The following is a 15,355-nucleotide window of genomic DNA, read 5'->3' on the forward strand; positions in this document are numbered from 1 at the left end:
CGGTTTGATTGGTTCAGACTCGACTAATTAACGATTGTCGTGATATAAGTGATGGTTGTTGACTGGACCTTTGAACAAACTTTCTCTGATTCTGAATCAAGTCGTCGACAGAGCTGTGTATGTTTATGGAATCGTTTAACAAAATTCATCATGTCGACAAATACGTCCCATATAGTGAAAGGTTGTCATACAAAACTCTGCTATGAGAATTAACTTGAACTAAATAACATCGATCTACGCGGTTTAACGTCCCAAAAGCTAATATCCGTGTAACTGATTTATCAAATAAATAAAACAGACATGCATTATTTGTTCCTGGTTGTGTTTGATTGTAGTAGAGTTATGTCCGTCCACCACGTGAAATACATGTATAATATACAGTCACAGATGTCGCTTTAGTCTGTCATACTGACCCTGAAACAAATACACCCAGTGCAGCCCATGCAAGTATAGAATGTGGCAAGTTTAGACAATCAGACTTTAAGTCTGTGGGCACCTTTCTATTGTATTTTTAAACGTTATTAAAAACTTTTTTCTGTAAAATGTAACTAGATGTTAGTCTAATGTCGCCTATAAAACTAGTGAGAGGTGAATACGTATCTCATTGCCTTGCCATTTATAACTGTGCATCTCGGCTAACCGGACAACCGGATCGGGATTTAATCGTCACAAACTCCTTCCGGGTCTGGAAACTCTTGTGTACTTGATGTAAAGAGCAGACAAGTGTCTACGTGCATTGGTGAGGGAGAAATGGAGGTCTTACAGAAACCACTCTTATTCTTTTTCATCCTTGTATTGTTTGCCAGCATCTGCACCTCACACCAACCAATGTTTGAGAGTCTACGCTTCGAAATAGACGCATTTTCTGAAAGAATGAAAGGTGCGTTTGAGAAGTTCGCTGAAGGTTTGGATTATTTCAATTCGAAACTGGAGTATATCAACAGCGGCTTGAACACTACCCTGGACCGGCTACAAGAGAAATCAGGCGAGATTGAAGATAAACTAAACACTGGTCTCAATATTTCCCACGCTCAAGTCGAAGAAGCGGAGCGACTTTCTGAAATTCGTTTCCAAAGACTAGAGAGTGAAATGCACGGTATGCAGAATGACGCCGCCTCGGTACACGCAGGGATAACCATAACACAAGGTCGGTGATAAAAACAAATTGGGTAACGTCATTGTTGTAAACACGAGAAGAAAGTACCATCCCTCCTAACATGAAACACATGTAAGTGAGAACACGGGGAGTAGAAGGATAGATATGGCAAGAATATGTTAGCTTAAGATTTGTGTGTGGAAGGGGAAGAGCGGGGTTGGGGAAGAGCGGGGTTGGGGAGTGCGGAGTGTAGACAGTTGCCTCAAATAAATGCGGTATATATTTTAACATTCTGTATGGACATTGAGTGGGTGGGGGGCCAGTTACACTGCCCTGCCACATAACCCCATAGCGGACATACAGGGTTTCAGTAGAGTTTATGTTACATGATATTAGTTTCAGCATACTTCTTTTTAATAATTGAGGCGTTTCACAAAAGCACACATTTGGTATGTGTGGTGGAGTTTTCGTGAGAGGATATAGTCTTTCCGATACCTGGTGTCGAAACTGATTTTCAGTTGAAACATCTTTGACCAATTGCCTTTTACTTCCAACAGCATCTGCTGAAGCTTATAATCTGAATAATCTTGATTTGTTTATAGTTTGACAGATAAAAAAACAAACTTGTTATGGGGAAGGAGTATAGAACATAATGCTGTTCTCAGCAATATCATGGTAATGCCAATAACAGTGAATGGTATTTTCACAGTTTAACTATGTGTGTCATTGAGTGCAGCTTGTATTCCTAATTCACTACTCTTGATATTTATTGGACGATAAGTGAGGTTCTGATGGTGATAATGGCTTAATTGTGTTTTTGTCAAGTAGTCGGAATGTTTGGATCTGCGACGTTAAATGCTTTTCACTAACGTAGAAAATTATACGACGGTTTTTCAGTAAAATACTGATGGAATGCCCCTGCCTATTCTTTGGAACATAGCAAGATGCGGTGCTACTTGTGATGGCCACTGCGTCGTATTCCGTGAAGATCAAGGATAGAATGGTACACAGAATACCGGATACCTACCAGCCATATTGTTTAGTGTCACCTAACCATAATGCTAACGCTAACCCTAACCCTTACCCTATCCCTAACCTTTACCCTAACCCTAAGTAAACTCGCGTGCTTTCAAAGATGGCGGAAGGTATCCGGTATTCTGTAGTCATACCGATAGAATTGCTGAGTGCGGCATAAAACTACAAATATACAAACAAAGTCATTTTAAATGGCTTAACACTTCGTCAGTTGTACCAGATGTAGACACTGTGGGCTGTAGCGATATATGTCGAGCAGCCAGGGTTAAGAACAGTTATATCCTGGTACACATGTCTTGCGATGTGGTCTGGGCGTGGAACGTTATACATTTAAGTGATCAGTTCCGTCCGTGTATCTGCTATTGTGCAGTAATCTATACTAAGTAACAAGGTTTATGAAAGAGGATGTAGATTGAAAACCATAAACTGTTGTATCACAAATGTAAAACACTCCCTTCGACATGAAGTGGCTCGGTGCTTATTTAAGGAAGGATATATCACGATGATCCAACAGCACAGAGTTTCACACAGCTGTGGAAACCATTAAACCATGCGGAAGTGAATGTTGGTTTCCGCCGCAGTCAGAACAAATCAGCATAGGTTTCGGCGGTTCATAAGTTATCGAATATGGACCATATATACCAGTGTCTGAGGCACAAGAAACGAACCACACCACCGTATTAAGTCGATACATTACCAGCGCTGAGCCTCTCTTCAATCGGCTCTTATGACGACCATGCGTTAATGCTGACCTGCTTGAAACGTGAAACACCAATTGATGACAAAGCATGAAATATTTGGTAGATGAAAAAAACTAATCATAGCATTAAATTTGAAGGTGCTAGCTTAAATACTTCGAGTTATCCGAATCTCGACACAACCGTAAAATGATTATTGGGACCACATTATTTTAATGATATATGAGTGAGTGAGTGAGTTAGAATTTTACATCGCATCGGCAATATTACAGCCAAGGTACAACAAGGTAGTTAATTTAAATAGCTGTCGGCAAAGGACAGTAAAACAACTAGAATATCACAGATATAAATGTAAAATTAGCAATTAAATCTAAAACATTTCAACTATAGAAGACAACACAATATAAAAATAGGCTATAAATCACCAACAACTGAAGGTAGATCACCATACCAGGGACCATGGGGACTTACAGTACCTTTGCTACCTGCATGGACCCTAGTTGGATTTACACCATCCCTTCAGCTGCCGGCGATTGTAAGAAATGTCAGCCAAAATTAAAATAACAAGAATACTACGTCTAAAACTCCTGGTAAGTTTAAATTGACTTTGAAAATGTTGGGCTGGTACGTACCCTCTCAGGAGGACATTAATTTTACAATACTTTAACCCCCTTGAGGGCACAGCCACTAAAGTACTGTCGGAAATGCTAGAAAAATGCTTTTTGACCTATATTTAAAATTCAGAGGTATTACAGTTACTTAAATAACAAATATCACTTCAAGAAACATCTACCTAATGTAGACCGAGGGAATAAATTTTAAGACATGCTCTAAAATGTGTTTTCACTGATGAAAATACCAAAAACTTAGAAAAATAAGGGGTAGTGGGACGTTATTTGATACAAACATTAACTGCCTGTGTTACGTCATCAGCATCCACGGTATCGACAGGTGAAATTGAAACCTGAGCACACGCTCGGGCGAGGGGTTATCTCAATAGGTGTTTTCTGCAAAATGTTGAATATGTGTACGTATAGCATACGTATCGGTTATGTAAGGGATCATTTGTGTATGTGTGTTTGTTTTGAAATAAACATACGAATTACTGTACATTGGAAAGAATCCTATCACTTGTGTTATCTTATCGATGGATTGTAGAAATGTGCAACGTTTTAATAAATGTTTTGCATGTCAACAGTATATTTCATTGCAAAAATATAAATGTAATTCGGTCAGTTTAATCTAGTTGTGAACATTGGCCAAAGATTTAACGAAGTCACTGGCGTAGCTTCTTTAGAATATATATATTTTTCTTCTCATAAAGTTTGTAGACTCCCCGTCTAAGCACTCCCTTGTCAAAGTTGTCAAGGATGGTTTTACGTCCCGGTTTTGCATTTGAGACGGTCCCTGTCTTGTCTGATTTGTTTACAATATTGCAAACTTGTTGGTAAGACATGCCAACAGCTCTACAAGTTCTGTAATAAACCCTTTCTAAACTAATGTAAGGTTTACTCTGTCTTTTTTAAGCGGAAAAAACCTATAAACCTTTGCAACAATCGACTACAAAGCGTTGGCCATAGTGGACGCTGTGATAAAGATGTGCATTCATGACGGGAAACTTATTTATCAAGACTTAACATTTATATTATATTTCTTCAATAAAGAAACGATCATTAAGTAAAGTAACATAAACATTCAAAATTTATTTTTTTATAAACACGTTAATTCATATTTTTACACCACCTGTATTATTAGCATAAATGTAAAGACTATTTCAGATTTCTGTTGTTGAACTCTGAAAAAATCTTAAGTTGCTGTTTTGGTACCAAATTCTCTCCTGTAAACTGCCCTTTAAATGCATGGGAATGTTAAATCAGTTGCAATAAATATTAGGTAGACAATAGACGAGTTGATATATTGACAACATATTACATTTATCACCTTTATAAAGATATTAAGGCTAAAAAGCATTTTTCTAGCATTTCCGACAGTACTTTAACAATCTGCGTTATTAATTTATACTTCCAATCATAAAATATTTATCTATTTACAAATCAGTTAACAAATCTAATTCTTTTTAAAATGCAATAATTAAATGAGAACTTATATTATTAAAAAGATCTTTCATAGTTCGTGATTTGAAGTAGATATCCTTGTGATGGAATATTCAACACAGTCAAGCAAGACAAGTCATGTAATTTGTTAATACCTACTTGTGTGTCTCACTTCTTTTGCATCAGATCACGGATATAGGTTCTAAAGCCAGCTTTGTAATCAGAGTATGGAATAAGAAGTGGCGTCACAGAATTATTGAGTGCTGTCTTGGCAGCAAGATCAGCCATTGTATTCCCAGAAATGTCAAAGTGGCTGGGTAACCAACAAAAGACAATGTCGCATTGGCCAGAAGCAAGCTCATTATACAATTCAATAATTTCTAATAAAAGTGGATGTTTACAAGAAAAAAATTTAATAGCCTGAAGACACGCAAGAGAATCGGAAAAGATTATGTATTGTTTATATTTACGGTGTTTATTAATATATTTTTTGTATGTATTATATTTATTCTTTAATTGATTATTTGATTATATTCTTGTTTATACTGTAATTCATTAATTTTAGATTTCTTAAACTTTGTCAGAGTTAGGTCAACTTCAGGCCTCACCAATTGCCAAGGAGGAGAAGAAAGCAAACGGGAAGGAGATATATTTTCCAGCTCAATGCCGGCATCAGAAATTAATGGTTTAATTCTTAGCCCAAGAGGCGGAGCAAGAGAAGATTTTTTGTTGTATAATCCCCATAAAGAGGATTGAAAACACAGTTAAATGCAGGATTAGATTCGTTAGAATAGAGTTTTGTTATATACTGTAATGATAATTTGATACGACGTTGGTTAAGGGAGCCTCAAGATAGAGACTATCAATAGGATAGGTTCTAAAGGACCCAAGACAAAGTCTTAGGCCTTGGTGGTGGACAGCATCAAGTAGTTTTAGGTTGCTTTTGCAGGCTTCACCATATACGATGGAGCCATAATCATCAAATTTCGGGCGGATCAATGATCGATATAGGTGGAGGAGGGTAGCTTCATGCCCTCCCCACTTTGAGTTGGAAACAACTTTCAACAAATCAAGGGCCTTCAGGCATTTAGCTTTAAAGAACCACTAAACTTTGTTTTTTATTACTCTTTTAACCATTACATATGAAAGATTTGTGGTTAGTCTTATGCGGAACACCAAATTTATTCTTTAAAAACTTGTGGTTAATTAATACCGAGCGATTAAAAGTGGCCAAAAAGTCGCCTGCTTCCCTCTCGCCCGCCAACGAAACCACAGACAGGTTACGTAACTCTGTCGCCAGAGCACTGCAGTGACGTCATATGAGGAACGATTTTCAGTTAGTTGTATAGAAAGTGTGTAGCACGCTCATCATTTTGATGATTTCTCGACATCAACGACGACATGCCGAATCGTTGCTTTGTCCTCAATTGCTCCTAGAGGTCGGGTGATGGTGTCACCATGCACAGATTTCCACAGGATCCCGCAGTTCGTGCTAAATGGGTTATGTTTGTGAGTGCGAAGCGAGCGTTGTGGAAGCCTGAAACGATATCTTACTTGTGTTCAGATCGCTTCACGAAAGTTAAAGAATCAAAACTACTTACTAGTTATAGTAAAATATGTATATGATTGATGACCATAAAGATTTTCCATAACACAACTTGTAACATAACGATTTCTTCCTCGGAAGTGAGGTTGTGGTCGAAGTAACAATAATATTGTAAGTAGTATTATATTGACACCCACTTCGCTGCCAGGAGAGAAATTGTTATGTTATACGCTATGTCATGCAAAATCCTATTGGCCATCAATAAAATACATATTTTACTACCAGTAGAAAGTAGTTTTGATTTTGTAACTCGGTGAAAACAAACCTAAATAGCATTTATCCACAGACTGGCGGATGTTCCCGACAGGGCGCCGCCATTTTTGAAAATCGTAAAGTCTGTTAGAATTAATGAGATTATGGTTTGTTTTCATCAAGTTAGAAAATCAAAACTACTTCCTACTCGTAGTTAAATATGTATTGGAATCATAACCAAAAGGGTTTTGCATGACACAACTTATAACATAACGATTTCTGCCACGGAAGCGAGGTGGGGGTCGAAGTCACCATACTGCGCGATAAATTTCTTGCTACATTCACATGGTTAATGTCCACTCACCAGTATGTAGATACTAGTCAATGTGCGTCTTTATATTTGGTCTTATAATCCTAATTAGTTTATTAGCATACTTTTATGCATTTTGAAACTAAATAAAAAGCTGACGATCTGCTGATACTTATAGTGAATTTATAACAGAACTGTAATATCTAGACATTTTATAGTTTGCCAATGTGAATCATAATTCGCACACACACCCTAGTGTATGTTGTCTGTCTCATTACACTTCACGGCGAAAACAATGATTCTGTTGAATGCTACGACAAATGATTAAAAAAAACAAAATGCAAATATTAAAATTAAAACAGATTAAAGTTCTAGGAACAATATCAGGCCATTACCTTGTTTGAGGAATGTATCCATCAATATCCACAAAACTGTTCCAAATGATGTGTCTTTTAACAGTTTAATATACGAAAAAGTGATAAATCTTTTCAGGTATTGGTGTATAGTCTCATTGGTCACCCAAGATAGCACACCTGGCAACTAATTGCATAATGTCCGCCTTTCATTAAAAACAGTAATTTAGTTAGCCAATTATGGGCAATCAATCAATGTATTGCCGGTTAATCCTTTGAAACAAGGACGTTGTTTTTACGCAGACACCGACACGGCAGAGTGTATTCAGTATAGATTAGTAAATCTACATACATAAACACTACCTTTTTGACAATTCGGCTGTGTAAGATAAAAGTAATTAATCAATCAGCGTGTTATCGGTTAATCCTTTGATCGATGTTCATAATGTTGAATATTTACTCCAGACACAAGAAATGCCAAATGGGAACCTTTGTCGGGTAATCTAAGTGGTGTTACCACTAATTATACCTGTTATAAATTCATTAACTGACCATCAAGTGAATGATGACAAATAACATGCGTAGGTTTATACCACCTAACACGGGTTACAACAAGGGAGTATTAATTGCTGTATTGCATGTGAAAACTTATGGGCCGACACTGTTTTGAGAATACAAACAGATTTTACATGACATGATTAAATATCGAGGTAAAAACACAGAAATGGGATCAATTTGGATCAGTCATTATACAAATAGGGCCTAACGACACCAATCAATTGTGACAGAAGCGTCTATGAAAACAAGTTGTAACTCGGAAACTAGGCAAAGCAGGAGACAAAATTAAATGCCAGTTAATTGTGAGAACATATAGCTTTCATTTTCCACAACAATTGTCACGATTTCAGGTTTATACAAGCCTGTAAACAAGATAATTTACCCCCTAAAATGTAGATGAATTCTGCATCGGCCCTCAAAGCTATTCCTCATATGACGTCACAGAGTCGCGCCGCTCTGATTGGTTGAAATTTCGTTCGCGGGTGAAAATTGTGCACTGTTGTCAAAAAGGTCGATTTAAGTCAATTAAAGGTCGAAATGAGTAGTTTTAATGACGGGGTTGCATTTATAACGATGCCAGTTAGTGATTTATGTATTTTTACCCCCTAGGGTTTATGTGACCTTTAAGGGATTTAATATGCGGCAAAAAAGTTAAATCGGAGTCGAAAATGAGGACCAAGAACTTGGCCTCCTTGACAACTTTGATCGGAGTGCCATTCAAAGATAGTTCTGGGTCTTTATGCGGCTTATATTTTCTACAGAAGTGTAGACAATTAGTTTTGTTTTCAAGACACCATTTCTTTATCTTATTTAACCACAACTGCAGTTGCCGTTCAATAGTATGCATTTTTTACCACGACAAGAAATATTAAAATTATCCACAAAAAGTTATCCATCAAGTGAATCGTTTAAAACCTTGGAAAACTGTTGATCTTGATACTAAATAAAGTGACAGACAAAATACTGCCTTGAGGGACACCCTGATCCTCTGCCAAACTACCTCTGCGCTCGGTGTTGACGTCAGAATCGATGCCAAGACGGATGTTATCTAGCTGCCTGCACTGTCTCGAGTCACCGGGGACGACGTTGTGCTGCCTGTCTTGATGATCTGCTCCTTGAGGTTGCCCAGGGTAGCGGAGGCTGCTGAGGTTATGGAGCATCACACAGTACAGAATGTTGGAGTCAATGGCTGACGTATTGACTTGGCACAGCATTCTGAGAAGACAACAAAATTTACAGGACAGAATGCCGAAAGCTTTCTCGACGATTCTTCGTGTCCGTGACAGTCAATAGTTGAAGACACGTTCTTGTCTGCTAATCTGACGTCTGGAGTATGGTTTCATCAGCCTAGTTCGCAGGGGTAGGCGTCGCAAACGATGATTAGGTACGGTACTTCTTCCTCGCTACCGGGAGGTTTTCAGATGCAGGGACTCCCACCGTCCTCCAGCAGGTTTCTGAGGTCAGAAGAGCTGGCCATCCGAGAAATAGCCCTTGTAGTTGTAGAACAGCGACCCAGACTTCCTCGGGCACCTGATGCGCACGTGTTTCCCATCCACAGCTCCGCAGGCGTGGGGCATGTTCCATTTTCTAGGAAGCCGTCAGCAATTACTTTCCTCTGTTCAGGAGTAATGCATGGAGCCATGACTTCGGATGAGTATACGTTTATGATGGCCTCTGAGACTTGTGGCACGAATGGTGTTCTTGGCGACTCTGAAGAAGTATTGCAGGTCCAAGTAGCTGTTCCCCGTAGCGAGGTGGCGAAGAGTAGCAGCATTCTTCAAGCCTGGGTCGAGTGTTTTCCTGAAAGGAGTATCTTTCTTTTTGATATAAGGGCAGACTCGAATGACCAACGCTTGGTTGAGAGCTTGTCCAACCTCAGGAAGTTCTTACAGCTGACCCGGTCTTTATTGTTCAGATCCGCTAGCAGAATCTCATACTGCCCATACAGAGGTCTCTGTAACAACCAGTCTCGTGTCCACACTGTCCTTACTCCTTTTTTTTCGTCTATTCTTTTGTGGCCCTTCCTCCAACATCCTCCTCCTCTACCTCATCTTCACCTCCACCTCCATCATCTCCAAATCCACAATCAGTTAGTTCCAGCTCAGGCTGCAATCTTCTTTTCCTAGTTGTCATCTTAGAAACTTGATGAACACTGATGCCCTTTCCTTCATTTCCATTGCATTATACACCCATAGCACGGACGTGAAGTGGAGTCGTTTTGGAGGGAAGAGTCCTGATTGGTCACAATTTTGTGTAACATCGTGCATAATTCGTACACCTTTCGTGTTGACATCGTGAAAGCATCGTATCTTGTTTGTGTTCTGATCGTGTTCATGTTGTGTTTGTTTAGTGTTCATTTCGTACAAGGATTGTACAAGCTTTGTGCACTAGTTGCGCAGGAATCGTGTTGATCGTGTACATTGTAACACTCTGAGCACGATTCCAGTACGATCCATTCGTGTTGCCATCGTAGTACCATCGTGCTCTAGTGTGAATTGGGCCTAAAGGGCGCATAATATGATATCCATTCACTCATCTGATAAGCAAAGGCAGTAACAGCAACTCGAAAACGTTACGTACATGATAATTATTACTGGAGTATAATATATACCAGTAAATGCCGTTTCTGCAATAGCAAGACTAGTCTTAGCTCAAGTCAAGCAAATATGGATGAGTAAGAAATAAACATAGAAAGTATACCATGATAATTTGCATTTACTGAGAGCTGAAAAATAGAAAAAGTAAAATTATGTCGTTTTCTCAATGATCAGTCATCTAACTGTATAAACAACAAGTCGATGCCGCTAAAATGTGAACTTGAATAAAAAACATACAGGAATGCTCTTTTACATTCAAACATTACCAGCAGATAAAAATTGTAAAATGCATGACATGATTCGTGTTTATCGTTTCACAAATATAAACTAATTAAGTGAGTAAGTGGTTAGTGTTAACTTAACAATCACGCATGCGCAGCTACAGTATTCACGAAACTTTCGATCGTATAAATATCTGAGAAAGCCAGTAAATTCATTCTTCATAGCAGTTAAGGATGAATACAAACTAGAAAAGATAGACGATTGATTAACATGTTTCTATAACAATCATCTCTGACAATAAATGACGAAGTACTTTGCAGGGTCACAGTAAATTTAGATGTGATGTTGCTAATTCACATATTCAATGTAGATGATTCCAAAGTGTAATGTTGATAATTCACATATGTGATGTTGATAATTCACATATGTGATGCTGATAATACGCATATGTGATGCTGATGATCCTTTCATGCAATGTTGATGATTCACAAATGCGATGTTGATAAGTCACATCTGACGTTCAAGATTCACATATATGATGTTGGTGATTCACATATGTGATGTTGATGAGTCACATATGTGATGTTGATGATTTACATATGTGATGGCGTAACTAAAATTAATTTGTGAGTAAGTGAGTTAAAACTTTGGCTTTACGGCGCATCCCGTAATATTTCAGCAGCATCATATCAGGGAACGCCAGCCACAGGCTTTATACACTTCGATCACACGTTGGGAAATTGAACTCGGACCTGGAGAGTGACGATCCACATATAGCTATCGTGTCATACATTACTCGATAAGGGTCATAACTGTAGTGCCACCAGACCGTGTGGAATAATAAGTAGGACAAACTAAATCATGAACACGTGCTTCATATTGACACGTCCTAAAGACAAACTATTCATTCTACATTCACAGGAAATAATACATAATCACATCAACACCTGTCTTAACGCATTTCAGAGAGAGAGTAAGTGATTGAGTTGGGTTTTACGCCGCTTTTATCAATATTCCAACAATATCACGGCAGGGGACACCAGAAATGGGTTTCACACATTGTAGCCGGTGTGGAGAATTGAACTCGGGTCTTCGGCGTGACGAGTGAAGGCTTTAACCACTTGGCTACCCCACTGCCCCCATTTCAGAGAGAGAGAACACGTAGACGGATAGTGTTGCATGTCAGAAATGGTAACACAATATGCTTCACCAGCTTGAATGTCATGTCAACGAAACCTAATACTGTTCATACACAGACATGAAAGCTTATACTCTGTGTCGTGACAAGCACACCAGAATAAGTTCCCAGTAACAAATTACGACGTAGCTAAGCGCTTAATGTGTTTGACATACATTTATAACATTGTGGGTTTTTTTTTTTTTGTTGTTTTTGTTTGTTTTGTTGTATTTTTGGGACATCTTACACAAACCTCACGGTCCTCTGAATGGTTTATGTCTTCTTCTGCAAGTTCCAGTTGAACGGGGGTGGGGTAGCCTAGTGGTTAAAGCGTTCGCTCGTCACGCCGAAGGCCCGGGTTCGATTCCCCACATGGGTACAATTTGTGAAGTCTATTTCTGGTGTCCCCCGCCGCGATATTGCTGGATTATTGCTAAAAACGGCGTAATACCATACTCAGTCAGTCCAGTTGAACGTTTGGGAGCCTGAATGGTGTGTGTGTGGGGATGGGAGTGGGAGTGGGTACCAGTTAGACACACCAACCAGTTAGAGGAGACTAACAACAACTGTGTAAATACTATCTTGTGATTTCTCTGACTGCAGGATCACTGTGATAATTCGGATGTTTAACGTGGCGATGATTCGAAGGTCGAGTCATATCTAATACATAAATCGGGATGCAGCTGATTTCGTCGTTTTACTCAATATACTCAAGCGCATGTATTACGTTGCCTGAGAGAGTAATATATATTTGTGAATTCGGACCCAATTTTCGTGACATAGGTATGAAATATAACATCCCGCACACTGTTCTCTTTACAATGCCCCAAAGTGAACACGTACCAGTATATATCTGAGTCGTCACAATGTGGTGTCATGACGTCATAATTACGAAAACTTTGTGGTTTTTACGTGAAAATAAATAATTATTAGGGAGTGTGCTTTGTTTTGATTTATATCACGTACTTCTTGCTCTAAATCAATAACGATTCCCCACATGGGCAAAATTTTATCTTACCACAGAGACAAATGACGCACTTGTAAAAGCAATTGGAGAAATAAAACGGGATTACGAAGATTTCAAGAGGAGGACATCCACATTATGGAATGTTCAGGCCAGCGTGATGTCAGTCTTGGAACAGGTTGACATCAACAAGGAGGAACTGTCAATTAAGATCACCAACATGTCCGAAGATCTGACAGGTGTTGTCAAGTATGCTGTGCGTCCTCTCCATTCATCCATGTTAAGCGTTGTCGAAGAAATGTCAATAATCGAAAAGAAACTCGATTCCATAGGTAATATCAACACAAATACTACTACTAGTGCTGTGCGTTTGATGTGCATGATGAAGTGTGACATATTGATTCTCACAAAATGGTACTAAGATGATTTGTTTCCGTTAGTTTTAAAACTGGTTATAGGGGCGGTGGGGTAGCCTAGTGGTTAAAGCGTTCGCTCGTCACGCCGAAGACCCGGGTTCGATTCCCCACATGGGCAAAATGTGTGAAGCCCATTTCTGGTGTCCCCCCGCCGTGATATTGCTGGAATATTGCTAAAAGCGGCGTAAAATCAAACTCACTCACTCACTCACTAAAACTGGTCATTTCCTTACATTAACATTGCCTTGTTATCTCATATAATTCACATCATCATAAGTACATCCTATATTTACAATTGAAGGTGTTGTTTTGTTGACAAATACGCATGGTATTGAAAGCTATGATTTCTGTGTTAATACAGTGCTGTTTTGTAGGTGTCCAAAATGATTGCCCCCAACACTGGAAGAGGTTTCAAACTTCGTGTTATCTTCATGTGCCTGAACCTTCATCGTGGAAAATAGCGAAGGTAAGATTTGGCTTCCGCTTTTAGCAATATTCCAATATGGTGATCATGCATTATACCCATAAATCGAATATGAGACTTCGCTGTGATGAGCGAACGCTTTAACCACTAGATTACCCCGAACATCGGCAACTATGGTGGAAGCCACTATAATATGCAGCGTAAAAGCTGCATTCACTCTTTCAAGACGCGATTTTGTCATAAAATGTTGCAAACCAATATTTGACGATATAACACTGGTTTTAAAAAATCGTGTTTTTTATGACCCTGTTGTCTTTTGGAATTATTCAAGCACTGGTAAGGAACATTTTAAACTCATCCTTTTTGTGGCATAGGATTCCGACGTTTAAAAAACGCCATGCAGCTCGTGTGCGAGATTCACATGATATACTGGTGATGTTCTGGCGATATACTGGTGATGTATACCGGGTCAATCTCTCCATGCTTCGCTCCACAGAGATCTTAACTAACACCGATCACATTCATAGATGTCTATCTGATATAATATGTCTCACAAATGTTTCTCCTTTTATTCAGTTTATGTGTAAACAGACGGGAGCTTTCCTGGTTGAAATCTATTCCCAAGAAGAGGCTGAGTTTGTGTCAAGCATATTTGGAAACGGTAATTTCTCAGTTTGTTTGACATCTGTACTCAATGTTTAGACAAAATACAGATTGTTTCAAATGATCCATGGACATTTTTAGAAATGACAAAAATATAAAAACCACTGAATGTATGGTTAATGTGTGTGAAATAATTACCACCACCCCAGCACATCCCACTTACCTGCTGGTGTAAGTCTGATGTCTAGCTGATTTGATTTCTCTTCGTATACGTCCGTGTGATGGTAAATGGTTGAAGAGGTGTCACTGCATGTTTCGTGTATCCCAAACGTTATTTTTTTTCATTCAATCATTGAATATGTTTGGTAAACAGGTCATGTGTTTCACAAAAAGTGGTAAATGTGTTTACCCCAGGACACTTACAATGAAATGAAATGAAATAAGGGCATCGTGTATTTCTATATTGCAGAAACAAATAAGATCTGGACCGGCGCCAAAATTGGACGTAAGGGGACGTGGTTTTGGGAAGGAAGTAAAAGCGAAGTGCCCTTTGATGAATTCGGAGGTGGCTTCCTGAGCGGGCGAGGCAGGAAGTACTGTGGTGTTTTCCTGCCTGACACGCGTGTCCTTGATGACGAAACTGTGGACGGAACCATGGATTTGTTTGTAGAATGTTCAAAATGAGTCAAAATTGATTTCCTAACTAGACGATATTTAACATTACCCAATCCATCAAGGCGCAATTCGCTGTACAGAGTTGCGTCTTTCAGTTGAGCCAGGAACGTATGATCACGAGTTCGAATCCGGTTCGTTTTAATAATGTTTTTTTTTTTTTTTTGCTTTAATAACGTCTAAGACCCGCAATTTATTTGGCTTATTTCAAGGCTTGTTCAAAGTGGCGTATAGTGTTTAACCCAACTCATGCAGGGACATATTTACAGCACGCATAGACAATTCTTACTGATTACATGTCGCTGCTTTGAATAATTTTCATTTCATTGTTCAGGTAAATATATTCTTGTATTCATAATTTCATGTTAATTTGGTTTC

General features: G+C 38.8%; 1 protein-coding gene across 1 annotated transcript; it reads left to right on the plus strand.

Moving 5' to 3' along the window:
• Positions 1 to 693: 693 nt before the first annotated feature.
• Positions 694 to 14,989, plus strand: LOC124266380 (C-type lectin domain family 10 member A-like). Its single transcript, XM_046701189.1, has 5 exons — positions 694 to 1,147; positions 12,922 to 13,194; positions 13,653 to 13,744; positions 14,279 to 14,363; positions 14,775 to 14,989. The coding sequence occupies exons 1-5, from the start codon at positions 751 to 753 to the stop codon at positions 14,987 to 14,989; spliced, it is 1,062 nt and encodes a 353-aa protein (XP_046557145.1). The 5' UTR covers positions 694 to 750.
• The last annotated feature ends 366 nt before the right edge of the window (positions 14,990 to 15,355 follow it).

This window comes from Haliotis rubra, unplaced genomic scaffold (assembly GCF_003918875.1).
Source record: "Haliotis rubra isolate DU_JTF1 unplaced genomic scaffold, ASM391887v1 Scf1250, whole genome shotgun sequence".
Lineage (NCBI taxonomy): Eukaryota > Metazoa > Mollusca > Gastropoda > Lepetellida > Haliotidae > Haliotis > Haliotis rubra.